We start from the raw sequence: 15,334 nt of genomic DNA on the forward strand, positions 1-15,334 counted from the left end.
TCAACGTAAATCTACTCTCAGATCACTTGGTCAAACCATTGACCAAGATTAACAGTTCTCCAAAGTCCATACACATGCCGAACATATTGTTATGATGCTCTTCCATTTGAAAACAGTTTTTCAACAATATTAATTTACGCCAGAACTTCAAATCTCCCTGCTACAATCACATAAAGTTAATTCGTTTTAGCTTAACAGATTCGAAGGAAAAATAAGAAGAAGAAGAAGAAGAAGATAATGTTCAATCCAACTCAAGGCAAAATTAAAATCTTTTACTTCCGAAGAATGAAATGGCCATTAATAATTTGCAAATTTTCCGAAAACTTTGCGTCCTCTTTATAAGGTATAATACCATCTCACAACGATACCTATAAATTAGCGTATCAAGAGATAAATCAACATATTTATGATATTATGTAGCAAAACTTGAAATTATAAAATGCAAAAGCGTGGCCAAAAAATTATAATACCTATATGTTGAAATTAGGGTTAAAGGTCATTTTGTTGAATCATGTATTTTAATGATTATAAAATTAAGAGAAAGAGATATGTTATTTGTACAGATCAATATTTACAAGTTCAAGTGACAAAATCTCAAAAACATAAAAAATAACAAGAAAAAAAAATTAACATTTATAAGTTTATATGTCTTAATCTTCTCTTATATTTAATATGAAAATTATTTAAGAGCGAAATCACTTTTTGCATAGTAAGAATTTTGTATTTTAGAACTTGTTATAGGTTCACATATCCTAAAATTCCGTTATCAAACACTTAGAATGTATTTGACTTTAAAATCTAATTCATGCTTGTTTTGGATAGAGCACACGCACGAATCAGCCATTTATAATACATCATAAGATTTGGTGGATCTAATTCAAGTATGAGTTAGAACTAATACTCCCTTGAGTTAGCATCCAGGAGCCTTGCTAGACACTATAAGCCAATTCACACTTATCCTGGACGGGACATACACATGTTTGAGTCTTCAGTGAAAGTAAGTATTCTAAATTTGGCTAGAACTCTTTGTGTTAGGATGAATACACACTTGAACTAGCTCTTGCCTTAAGATTTGCTTCTATGGTCTAATTCATGCTTGAGTTAAATATTATACACACTTGAATTAGTCCCAATGTGTCAGCTTGAAGTTATGCCTAATCTAATCCACACACGTCACCTTAGTGATTCACACTTGAATGGGCTTCTAATGTTATAACTTATAAGCCTGACTTAAAAAGCCTTAACCTTGAGCAAGCTAATTCAAGGTTGTCTCAAATGTTATACTTGTATGTTTTACCTTCTAGTATGTCCATATCCAATACATGCTTTTATCAGATAGTACCCTTGCATGTTTGAGCTCAAAATACAGGCAAGGAGCTTATGACTCTTAATAAATGCTTGCACAAGATAGCCTACATGCTTGAAGTAGCTTGAAGTGAGCCAAGCTGTTTTGCCTTACACCAATTCACGCATGAACCCTTGCCAATACACACTTGACTAGGTTCTGATAGAGCATTAAATGATGTTTGCAAAAAAGGTGCTTTTTCTACTTCCATTCACTCCGGAGCATCTCTGATGGCTATAATCCTCATCTTGAGTGCTTCTAATGTCTCTTTGGACCTCAATCTATAAATAAGATATCATTTAAGTGAGTGGGTAATCATGGAAGTACATTAACTATCCTAACATTTAATTCGTACCAGTTTGTACTCATTTTTTGTAAAATGTACTCTCATTTGGTTTATAGGCATTAATGTATTATTCACTGTTTTGATAGATTACTTGAGTGATCTAAACTGTTCCTATCATCTTTTTGAGAAAGAATTCATTAGGAAAACACTTCATCTCTATTTTTAAGAGAATCAAGGGAAGTGTTCACTTAGCTTAGTGCAAAGAAAGATTTCTTTGTGAGAAGTGTACAATGCTCACTATTTTGAAGTGAGGTCCAATAATAGCTTATAAGTGCCCAGTCTAAACTTGCAAATGCACTATATTGGCAAGTATCCACTTAAATTTGTGATTTCATAACATCCCAAATTCCTACCCTTTAAGTTAATTAAGTTGATAATATTTTAAGAGAGTTTATGGATAATTACTATAACATCCCAATTTAAATTTTAATAGTTAATTTGAATTAATAGAAATTTAAAAAAAAAATATTTAGAGATAATCAAATTTGTAGAAAATGATCATTAAGTCTAACTTAGGATATAATTCTAAATTAAATTTTTTAAAAAAATTAATTAAAAAATTATTAATTAATTAATTAAAAAAATATTATTAAATTATTATTATAAAAAAAAGTATGAAAAAAAAAAGAAGAAGAAGAAGAAGAAGAGAAGCACTTTTGGCGCCACATGCTGCAATCATTACGTATATATAATAATAATAAAAAAAAGGGAGAGAGAGGAAAGAAAAAATAATAAAAAAAATATGGGACCCACTGAATTTTTATAAAAACTCACCTGTTTCCTTCGTTTCTTCATTCTTCCCTGTGCGCGAGCTGAGGCTGAGAGAGCGTCTAGTTTTGCCGGTGCGGGAGATCTGAGTTTTTAAGGTAAGAGTTTTTAATAGGATATTTAGGGTGTGATTTTAAGTTTTTCAAGACTAAGTAAGTGTTCTAAAATTTTTTTTAGTCATCCTTCTTCTTTAGTTTTTGAGTTTGTAGTGGTAAAAAATTTAAGATTTGGAAGATGGATGAATTTATGTTGAATAAATATGATTTTTGAGGTTGTTAGTAGTATAATAAATATTTTAGAGTATAAATTTGTTGATGATATTTGAATTTGTGGCTTATGGATCAAATTCTAAACTAGATCTAAAAAATATATGTTGATTTATTGAGGTTTAAATGATTATTTGGGATGAGAAATGAATTATTATGGCTATAGGATTATGATTCTAAGCTAGAGATTTAATTTTTAATTTTTAGATATTTTAGGTACGAATTTATGAAATAAAAAAAATTTTGATAATAGAAATTAGTTTAGAAGTTAATTTTTAGATTATTAATATTTATTGATAATTAAAAGAGGAGTTAAAAATTTTACTTAATAGTATTAATTCTAGATTTGTATTAAGATTGAGATTAGGAATTATGTTATATTTTTAATTCTATTATTAGAATTATTTTATTAGTTTCAAAATTGAAACTAATATTTATAAATAATATATTATTTGTAGATTGTATTATTAGTGAAGATTGTAGTGGGAGAGAAATTATAAGGAATAATTTATTGAAAAGCCACGAGGTAATCATGCTTTTAATTTGTGATTAGTGTTACTTCATGTTAATTGGGTGATTATTGAGAAAATTATAAATTTTGTAATATTGTATAATTGTGCAATATTATTATAAATTTGTTTGATTATTGTTGGAGGTGTTGGGAGACTTGCTATTATTGTTATATTTTATTTAAATTGTTTTGAATATATTTATCGTAAGGGAATGCTTAAATCTGAAATCCTAAAGTTGTTAGAAGTTAAATTAAACTAATGAGATTAGCTAATAGTGTTTATTAAGTTTAATGAAAGTTAAATAAGTTATTGGAAGTGAGTTTTGGGGTTGTTTTTCTTAATCACACTTAATGAGGGTTTAAGGACTTAATTGTGATTAAGATTAATGAAAGATGATTAGTTATTAATGCTTTCTTTTAATCATTAATTGTAAATTGACTACTTCAAAGCTCTTTTAGCTTGTTGGGAAGCTGCTTTGGAATCCAATTATACTTTTAGGGTGGTAATCTAAGGGTGGAGATAATTGAAAATTAAATTCTTATAAATAATTGTTGTTTGCAATTATGAATTACATGTTATTAATTGTGATAAAAATGATGATGTGGATATGCAAACATGTTGTTAATAATTATTGAGTATTCTGTGATATGTGGTTATGAGCTTGTTGCCTTGTTGGTGATGAAACGGAATGAATGATTTAGTTTGGGTTGTATGGTTATTAAGCATAATTTGATCATGATGTTGTGACTATTAAAATCTCATGTTTTCATAATTTTTTCTACTCTAATTTTAGGCATTTTCAAGGGTGTAAATTTTGTTGCTCACTTTCAAATAAATTTTAGGATCCCATGTTCTTAATGCTTTCAAAGGCAAATGTTAAAATAACCTTAGAAAAGGTTAATCCTTAGTTTTAATGTTTAGTTTAATTATCTTGGATTTAAGATTGGTTAATGATAGAGGTCTTTATAATTTTAGTAGAGAAATCTCATAAGTGTTCTAGAGACTAGATATAAGATAAGTGGTTAAGTAGAATCAAGACAAATAGATTTGTATAATATTTCTATCTTTACTCTCTTTATATTCAAATATTATAATCTTGCCTTCTCTTGGTTCTTGATTTTGAAAACTAATATTCATTTTATTTTCAAGTGGTTCATTTTTTGTTCTTACATTCAAAATATCTTGAGAACTTGATTTAAGTTTTTCTGTTAAGTGTTTTTCAAGTTTTTTGTAATAAAAGTATTTGAAATATACAAACTTGTTTTATTAAACTTCTTATTACACTTTCATTTAAGCTAAACCTTATAAAAGTTTTTGTTTAGTGAAAAAAATTTTAAACACTCAATTCACTCACTCACACACACTCTCTCTCTCTCTCTTAAGTATAGTTGCATGATCTAACAACTTTTCCCCTCAAACTTGTTGCCTAGGGTCTATAGGTGTCTTAAACTTTGTTTTATGTTATTTTTGTCCTTAAATGTTTGAAATTAGTTATCTTGTTATTCTAACATTAACACGCTGGTATTTTGCATAGCTGGTATTTTTTATAATAAACTATTAACCATCATTTGATCAATGCCCGTCTCCCTCTCTCCTCCATTGCAAAAGCTTGCTCCCCCGCCCCCCAAAAAAAAAAAAATTGCAAATCAAGCATTTCAGCCACTAGATGGTTATCACCCCTTTCCTTGCCTTAAGCCGTGCCCTCTCCATCACTGGCAGCAAGTCACACACACACACACACACATTTTCTGGAGGTCTGTCGATTTCAGCAACTTCCATGTGCCTATAACGATCATCCAAGGGACAATCTCCCTGGTGAGCCTAACAAGGGCATCTTCAACGACATTCATGCCCAAAGCCTTCATTCCCAGAACACTATTGATCAACCCGATGGTCTTGAGCCTCTTAACCTCAGTGGCTCCGAAAGGGCTGACGTGACCACAAGAGCTAACCACCACCTTAGCCTCCATGACATTAGGGTCCATGTAGGACTCTGTGTCGTGGTTCATGGACACCAGAGCCCAGTTAAATGATCTAGTCATGAGGAGTTTATATATATTATATCTATTTTCCTTAACCACGTTTTTTTTTTCGGTTGAGTTTTTTGTGGCAAGGGTTTTAATGAGAGTATTGGAATCATATTCTATACTATTTTCCCTTCACTAAAGTTTTATCTCACTAAGTTTTTTCCAATAAAGTTTTAGCAAGGTAAAATATCTATCTATAAACATTTAAGGGAAGAGTGTTATGATATTCAAAATATTACGTGAATGTTCATATTTTTCAATTATTATTATTTCGTATATTTTATTTGATTTAGTCAATTACATTTGTACTTATAAATAAAAGATATCTCAGTTATATTTAATACCTTGAAATGAGAATTTTCTCTTCTTTTACTCTCTAATTCTCCTTTTTCTAATATCTCTCTTATCTTCTTCTAAATCTTTCTTTATTTTATAAAAAAATTATTCTGATAAATATAATATTAAAAATAAATGTAATCTCTTAATTGACACTTTCTAAAAAATATTTTTTAAAAAAACATTACAAGTCAAAAATTTTAAATTAATCATTCAAAGTAAATCTGGATAATTAATTTATAAAAATTATAAAAAAATTAATATTAAACTTGGACCTACCAGATTAACTCTAAGCTATCCAAATTAGTGATGAAATTAGTGATAGAGCAAATTTATTAAAAATTTTGATATTTTTTATGAAATTTTATTTTAAAAATAAAAAATTAAATCTAAATCATTCAGATTTTAATATAAATGATCCAAATCTCATCAGGCCTGATCAGCAAACCGGTTTCATTTCTTCTTGCACCATGCAATCCCTTAATCATGCTTTCATGTAACAAGCAGCTAATGGACTCGAGAAACAGCAGGTATATATTCCTTTGGTTATTAAAAAAAAATTATTCTTGATCTTTTCTATATGTATTGCGCTTCAAAAAGGATGAGTTGTACGTACTTGGTGCATTGTCCTAATGGCAAATTGATTTTTTTTTTATATAGAAAATGTGGTGAGTTCAAAGAATCAGTTTAGCCTCTTTTTAATTTAAAAAAAAGAACAATTATATCTAGGTTTCATTTATAAAATAATCATTGCTCAATGTCAATATTATCACTAATGTGGAAAATTTGAGACGTGTGAATATTTTATAAATTTTATAAAAAAATTTAATAATAAAATTTTTTATTTGTAATCTAAATGTAACTTTTTTAAAAGAAAAATGATGAGTTATGATTTTCAATTATGGCCTGACTGTGACAAGTTTCAGGTCCCAAAAACAAAAAAATTGAATATTGTGGCAAGACAAATCAAATCAATGTCCCATGCAAACGCAGCTCATTGCTCGGCTTGCCTCAAATGATGAAATGATTCAAAAAGAAGCCTGAGTGTGTTGACTGATGATATTTGAGCCCACTTATTATATTGGCCCAAAAAAAGCCCACTTATCCATCAGCTCCAGTATGTTATTCGCTTTTGCGGTGTTTGCGGCACTTGTGGTTGTCGCAAAAGTGGAAGGTGGGGCAGGCCAAATTTTTTCTTTTTGTTGCCGAAGGTACCACAGTTGGCAATTATGAAATTAATTTTTTAAAAAATATAAATATTATTAAAAGGATTGTTTTCTTTTAAATAATATTTTTTCACACGTATTTTCAAGAATCAAACTTCCAAATTATGTTAAGGGGCTCAAATCGCTATCATCTATGTTACATTTTCCTAATGTGGGGTACGGCAATTGAAAACACCATGAAGACAATGTTTACAAGGGTTTTTCCCCTCTTTAATTTAATCACAGGTGACGACAACAGTAAGTCTAATTAATAAAAATTTAATTTATAATTCATAAAATCATGAGCTCAAATTTTATTACTAATATGAAGAACTTAATAATATGTGATTTATAAGTACTCTTGTAAACCTCCTTTCAGTCTAGAAATATATCTTGATCCTAATGATTTAATGCACTTTTAAGACCCAGCTCACGTCAATTTTTTGTTACTAAAAATTCGTTCACATGTTGACGTATGAATGACTGGAGAATTATCATTTACCATGCAGGAGCCGGATCATCCAGCATTCGCTGGTTATTTAGTTAATAACAATATTGATTAACCATCGGAGTATCATTCATTAAAAAATGTCAACCAAAATTCAAATTCACACCCCACCCTGTGAATGCTGAAATTGGTTTTGATATATATATATATATATATATTAAAAAAAAAGACTACAATTAATCCCCTCCACTTGCTCTCTCTTTCTAAATTATTGTCAGTATTTCCGTTCCATGGTCAACGGTTTTATAATCGTTCATCATGATCAGAAACCCATATGTTTGTGGATAACATTGAACCTAGTGGAGCCGGCCATATTGGTCAAGTTATATGGATTGATTTAGATATCTTATTATAAAGGTTAGATTAGGTTGGAAAAATATTAACCCATAAAAAATGAATCTATGTTTGCTCAGACCAAAGAACTCACCACCCAAATGGGTTAGAGTTAAATCATTTGACCCATATTATTTTATTAAAAAAAATTAAAAATAAAAAATGGAAGGAGTTTTAGCACTAAAATTCCAAAAGACAAGCAAATTTTTAAATGAATCATGATAAAATTGATCAATTTCATATATTTTTTATGTAAACTTTTTAATTGCATGAAATATTATAATAGAACTTCTTATTTAAGTATAACTTTAAAAAATCATAACAAAATAATAAATGGGTTGTAAATTTACTCATTTAACCCACTAACTCACAAGAATTGAGTTGATATTATGCCAACTCATAAAAATAGATTGAACCTAACCTAACATATATTTTTCTCAACTCATAGGCTCTTTTTGGTATGAATATTGAGTCTTATGGGAATGGCTGTGGGAATAAGATTTTAAAATTATGTTTGATATGATATGAGATTAGAAAAAAAAAACTCAAATCAAACAAAAATTGACAGAAAAAGAACCAAATGTCCTCATTTTCTTCCATTGCCTGTTTCTACTCAACCCAGAAAAGGCTCAATTTCACAAATCAGAAACCATTAATCAAAATTAGAACTCAATTTCATGAACCCATGATTTGAAACCCGATTTCATGAACCTAGAATCAGATGAGGATCGATGATGAACCCAAAAGCAAGCGATGGGGGCAAGGAGTCGCTCAACCTCGACTATCTCCACTCCTGTTTGTACTAGTGTCTACATTAGGGTGGCTTCGTCTCTTCCTCCCCTCGCTCCTATTCCATCCTTATCACATAATGACAGCATTCACCAGATCTGGAACAAGAAAATGAATTTCAATTTTGATCTTGCCAACACTCACTCGATGGTGGCAAGATGCACTAGCCACTAAGAAGTGGCCAGTGAGGGAATAAGTCATCACTAGAGTCATCTTTAATGGTTTTTTAGACGTAATGAGCCAGATCTAGGCAACTTTATGATGAGACAGTGGTGGAGCCACGGGGTATATTAAGAAAAATGACATGTTTTTGAGTATAGGTTTTTATATTTATAATTTTCACATTTTACTTATTATACTTTACACTTCTTTATTTTATATTTTAAAATTTAAATTCATTTCAATCTTACTTTTTAGCCAAGATCTATTCAAATTTTAACTTAACCTCATAAATATTAGCCCACAATTTCACTATACCTAAATACTAATTTTATTTATTAATTGTTTAAAAATAGAAAAAAAACTAATATGATTAAATAGACTCGTTCCTCATCCTGAATACTACTTAGTAACTAGTTAAAAAAATAATAAATAATGAAAATTCAAAACTCAAGATTAAATTAAGTGAATGTTTTTCGCTAGCTCATTGCACTTATAAATTTACAATTGAAAGCTGGATAGAAAATTAAAAAAAATAAATAATTAATTAAAAAAAATAAAAATATCTTTTCTTTATTGAGAATTCTAGCCCTATCATTGCCTTGATCAAGAATTCTGACTTCGCTACTATTATGAGCCAACTCATATAGCTTACATTGGCCCATATCATCACGAAGCATAACCTAAAATTAATGGCGGTGGATATCGAAGCCAAAGGCATTTAATATTACAAAAGGAGAAAAAAGCGCACTGCAGCTTCTGAAAGTTGAAACAGATGTTTACAAACCAGTTTTTAAGTGCTAAAAGGCTAAGAAGCCAAGGTAAGCTTGAGGCCCCGTTAAGCACATAATAAACTGTCCACTTGTGATGATTACAAGCCCTTGATCATTTTGGGAGAATGATATTAAAATTCTATAACAATAAATTTATAACAGTTAAGTCTCAATTAATTTTTTATAAAGTCAGCTGTAAATATTAATTCAAATCATCGCAAATTTAAAATTACAAATAAATATTTAAATTCTAAATATAACTCTTAATTTATAATTGATATTTTTATTTTTAATTGTCTGAATCAATATTTGTAACTTATTTTGTAGAAAATTTTATCTGGAACCTCATGGTCATAAATTCTCTATTTTGACACTTTTCTATCATTCTCCCTATAATTAATAAAGTATTACTCCCTTTACCTCAATTATAGAACAATTTTAAAGAAATTTGGTTATCTCAACATAAAGATAATTTAACAAAATAAAGTTTCAATATTTTTTAATATTACTCTTTAAGTTGAGAGAGAATAGCATGATGATAAGTGTATAAAAGCATTTCTTAAAGTTTATGGTTTTATTGTTGACAATGTAAGTATATAAAGTTTCATTATTGAGCTTTATTTTTTTTTTAGCAAACAGTATTGAGTTTTGTTAATATGTGTAACTTTGTCTTAGATTGTTTTGTAACTTGAGACAGAAAGAGCAAGGGCATTCCACAGTAATTATATAAAATAAGAAGAATGATAGTTAAGTCTTAATTAATTAATTTAAGTTAAATCCCAATCAATTTGAAAGTATCAAAAAAATCCTTCTTCCTTTAATGGTAATAAATTTAATAATTTTAAAAATTTATAAATTCGTCTTTCAATTTTACAACTTTATTATAATACATTTACAACTTATTTTTTAAATTTTAATAACAAACACAAATGTTCATCTTTAATATTTAAAGATATGCATAATATTGAGGAAGTAACGTCTTTTGTAAATTCTTAGAGTTGGTAGACTTAATATTTTTCAGCATAAAAAAATGAATTTTTGTATTTTTTGTTAAAATTTAAAAAATAAGTTGTAAATACATCATAATAAATTACAAAATTGAGAGATGAACTTGCAAATCTCTAGAGCTATTAAACTTAATACTTTTAACATTAAAAATGAACACTTATGTAACTGGTTAAAATTTTAAAAAAATAAATTACAAATATATCACAATAAAATTATAAAATTAAAATTAAACATACAAAGTCTTGTAACGTTTAAATTTCATACTTCTCAATATTAAATATGAACATTTATATTCTCTATTAAAATTAAAAAATAAATTATAAATGCACCACAAAAAAATTAAAAAATTAAAAATTAAATTTGTAAATCTCATTGTTAAATTCTAATAATTGAAAGACCAAAAAACTTTGTTCGTATTCTAAAAATAATGAGAACTTAAGATTTATCTGAATAACTCTCAAAAATATATTCCAATCACATTTAAAATGTATTTTTTTAAATTTAATAAATAATTTAACAAAATTTTTTATTAAAAATAAAATGAAAATCAAATATACATTTAATTTAAATTAATTGATTCTATACTGTCCTTCCATTTTCCCATGAAATAAAGAGCATCATCAATCATGGACTATTGGCTGTACGGTGAGGGCCATTTTTTGGCCATTAGCGCTTACAGTTAGCACATGTGATCGCCTGTCATGACGTCCGTAGCGCACGACACGGTCCAAATAAAAGCACCATATCAATTTTATATATTTAAATTAGATATATCATCCTACATTTTTGCACATATCTGAATCTGACTACTCACCAAACAAAATTTCATGAAAGCCCTGATACCAAACAGGGGAGGACCAAAAAAAAAAACACAAAATAAATAGAAAAGCGATGCAAAACAAGCTCGACCCCTAATTTACATGACAGTGCAGCCGTTGTCCTCCTCATTGTAGCCGTAATTCGCATGATCGGCCCCGGGATGAACCGGGATCGGCGGCGGCGGCTGCATGTAAGGCTGACCGTACATCATCGGTTGCTGCGGGTACATACTGTTCAGATGTGGCTGCTGCTGATAATTATGGCTCATCATGGGAGCCATGTAGTGCTGTTGCTGCTGGGGCAGATATTGTGGAGCATGAGGAGGAGGTTGCATGTGCATGCCAGGGTAATACCCTGGCATTAAATTCCTCATCTGATCCATCTGGCCCATTGGAACAGGGCCCATCTGGCCCATTGGAACAGGGCCCATTTGGCCCACGTTCCTATTATTATCCTTTTTACTGTCACCACCATTGCCGCCCTGGCCGCCTCCTCCTCCTCCTTTACCTTTACCTTTAGGCTGATGAGATTGAGGAAGAACGAGTTTATCAAGATCATCATTGTTGTCGTCGTCATCAAAATCGTAGCCCTCGTCCTCAAATTTCTTTCCTTCTTTACCCTTCTTTTTATTTCCAGTTTTACCCCCACCTCCTCCCTCCTTATTCTTCTTCTTCTTGTTATCCTTGTTTTTGTCGCCTCCTTTTTTACCAAACCCTAGTAACCGACTTAGCAATCCCCCACTGGTTTTCGTGTTCTTTTTGTACCTCCTCCACCTCCACCTCCACCTCCACTCTTCTGTTTCTTTCCTCCATTGCCTCCATTTTTGGACTTGATTTGCGCTGCTACAGCCATGGCGTCAATTTCCTTTCCATTTTACCCTTTCCCCCGCCACTGTTGCCTTTTTGCCCTTTCATCATTTTGTTTGGCATGGCATGGGCATGGTCGTCTTCATAGTCCTCTGAATCTTCGTAATCGTCAAAATCGTCGTCGAACTCGTCATCACTTGCGTCAAAATCCTCCTCCGGCAAGTCGAACTTGACAGATTTGTTGTTTTTGGCGGGTGGCTTGAAATTACTTGGCGCTTTATTTTGGAATTGAAACAACTGAGGCTGACCACCACCACCACCTCCACCTTTCTGGTGGTCCTTTGTGCCCTTGTGAGACTTGTTGTTGTCCTTTGCTCCTTTGCCATGATGATGATCAATTTGCAGGTTGTTGAACTGGTTAGTGGGAAACATCATGCCTTTCGGCGCCCATATTTCAGCGTGTTTGCCTGAACTTTTCAGCTTTTTTATCAATTTGCTTGGATCCACATTCCCTGCCACCACTACCTTACCTTGCTCTGCATCTATGTTCACTGAATACACCCCTGTCACCACACACCCACACACTATTAGTTCAAGATAAAGTTGAAACATGAAGCATATCAACATTGGATCTGAAAAGGGACAGATTAGATGTGTAATGAAAGCTATGTACCATCGATTTTCTGAAGCAGTTTCTTTACTTTATGCTGGCAGCCATCACAGTGGATATTCACCTTGAGAACACAAGTCTGCAAAATTCGGTTGGCATCAGCACAGAAGAATTACTAGATGAACAAAAGCAAGTGTAATAACTAAGCTTATTAAACAAAAATGAGACTCGATAGAACCTGTAAGTACCTGAATTTTGAGACCGTCTTGCTTATTCATCTTCTTCTCTCTGGTTCACTAGCAGAGGAGAGAAAGTGATGTAGGAGAAGAAGAGGGAGATGCAGAGATATTTTTAGAGCGGTGAAAGGCGGTTGAAAAGAATGGCCAACTTGATCTCTTTTGGCTTTGTTCCCTTACTGGAATTGCCGTACAGATCCCACGCACTTGCTCACACGTACACAATCCTCACAGAGACAGAATAATGGATGAAGAGAGAGAGAGAGATAGAGGACGATGAGCAGCAGGACGATGACTATAAACAGATAGCGAGCTAAGTAGGAAACTAAGAATAGGTTTCCCTGTAAGTTGGCTTTAATTGATGCTTCTTTTGTTGCATAAAAATTAAAAAGCTTCAAGTTTGGGAATGCTTTTGACAGCTTAATCATGCTCCTCTTGGACATTAATAATTAAGCGCACTGGCCGACTCCTAATGTTTCTGTGCTAATATGGACTGGAAAACACAGCCCATATTCTACAGCCCTCTGTTTTGGTCCCAGGTCCACATGCAGGTTGTTCTTAACCGTTGAGATCATCTATTGATATTGTCATTTGTCAAATACAGTGATTTTCCTTCTTTATCCTTAAAAAAGCTATAGTGTGCCTGTATCTTTTTTATGAGTCATTTTATCAACTTTATTAATATTAATATAAAAAATATAAAAATAAGAGTGTGTAAAATTTTAAATATATTTTTATATGATAAATTTAAAAAACAATTTCATGTTATTTTCTTTGAGTAATTTTAAAAATATTTTTTAAATATTACTTAAGAAGTCGTACTATAGCTTATAAATAAAATTAGATAAGTTTTTTAAAATGTGCCTTATATAAATAAAATCGAACAAAATATGTACTGATGTTGACAATAAAATTAGAACTCAAACAAAAAATTAAATAAAATTAAAATCTTAATAACGTAAAATTCATCTAGATATTTCCACAAAATGAAAATGAACTCGGTAAAATATGATAAAGAAAAAAAAAATGTCTGACAGAAAATATAACAACCAAAATCAAAATACAAACCTAGAGACATAAAGAAATATGAAAAAATATAACTTTGAGCTCTTGTACTTTGTTCAAGTCTTATTATAAATTTTTAAATTCTTTTAATATTTAGATCTCTATATTTTTATTTTTTAATATTCTAGATTTCTCAATGAATGTATCGAGTGACTTAGAATACTGAAAAATAAAATTATAAAAATTTATAATAAAATGTGAGTAAAATATAGTAATCTAAAGTTATATTTTTTCAAGAAACATAAACAATGATTCTAGACTGCCAGTATTAAAATCTAAAAATATGTCTCTACAAAAATCATAACTACATAATTATAAAAAGAGAAAACGTATATGTTCAGTATTATATAGTTAAGAGGATTGTCTCGCATTAACATATATGTATATTTTTTAAATTATTTATTTTATAATAAATTTTTATTATTAATATTATTAATATATTAAAATTTACATGTTTTAATTCAATTAAATAAAAATATATTAAATATATAAATAACAAAATTCTTGTAAATGCATGCCATTCACAAATTGATAAAATAAAGCAAGAGAGATGATGATGACATCATGATGATGAAAAGAAAATTAAAGGAAAAGCATAGATTGAAAGAAAATCCAATAACTTCATTATTAGCTTAGCAAAATAACACGGGGGAGACTGATAGATCTGAAGCAATGGCGGAGATCGAAAAGCATGTCTGGGACGGTGACAAGGGTGCAATGAATAGATATGAGACCACGATGATATATTGTCGAGTCAATATTTTAATAAGTATTAACTTCTTTTAATTTTTAATTTTCTAAAATCTAGTTGAAATTGGAACAGGAGAAAAGATTTTTTTTTTTGTCAAAATTATTTTATTATATCTTGATGTTAAAATAATTGATGGCCGAGCCTAGTGGAGTTCAATTTGTTCCCTCTCTTCAATGTATCCAATTGTGCTATCGTGCAAGCAGAAACTCCGACTTTATTGGCCCACTCAGGAGATGATTAGTTGAGAAGTTCAAGTCTTAACCACAGGTTTGTTAATGTGCACTTTGACGCAGGACTGACTTGGGCGCTCATCTCTGGACCATCCAGATAATTTAGATGATTAATTGAGTATTATATACTCCCCCATCTCTATATATAAAATATTTTTAATTAAATCATATAAATTAATAAAAATTAATTATATAATTAAAAATATAACAACATTTTAATTTTACCTTTAATTATTATAAATAAAAAATAAATCTTTTTTAAAATAAATTGATGGGAATACTTATCTTTTTTTCTTTTCAATTTAATAAGGATGTAATGATCCATTTATTTAAAAATATACTAACAATTCTTTATATTTAGGAATAAAAAAGGTTTTAAAAGACTTCTTATATATAGGGATAGACGAAGTATTATATTTATTAAAATAAAAATTTATAAAAA

General features: G+C 30.0%; 1 protein-coding gene across 1 annotated transcript; it reads right to left on the reverse strand.

Annotated features, from left to right (window-relative positions):
- Positions 1–11,107: 11,107 nt before the first annotated feature.
- Positions 11,108–13,385, reverse strand: LOC129312806 (heavy metal-associated isoprenylated plant protein 32-like). Its single transcript, XM_054955542.1, has 3 exons — positions 12,859–13,385; positions 12,674–12,749; positions 11,108–12,563 (listed from the first exon to the last, which is right to left on the reverse strand). Exons 1-3 carry the CDS (start codon positions 12,886–12,888, stop codon positions 12,037–12,039), a joined length of 633 nt encoding a protein of 210 aa, XP_054811517.1. The 5' UTR covers positions 12,889–13,385; the 3' UTR covers positions 11,108–12,036.
- Positions 13,386–15,334: the final 1,949 nt, after the last annotated feature.

This window comes from Prosopis cineraria, unplaced genomic scaffold (genome assembly GCF_029017545.1).
Source record: "Prosopis cineraria cultivar Desert tree isolate PC_DT_omini unplaced genomic scaffold, ASM2901754v1 PC6, whole genome shotgun sequence".
Taxonomy (NCBI): domain Eukaryota; kingdom Viridiplantae; phylum Streptophyta; class Magnoliopsida; order Fabales; family Fabaceae; genus Prosopis; species Prosopis cineraria.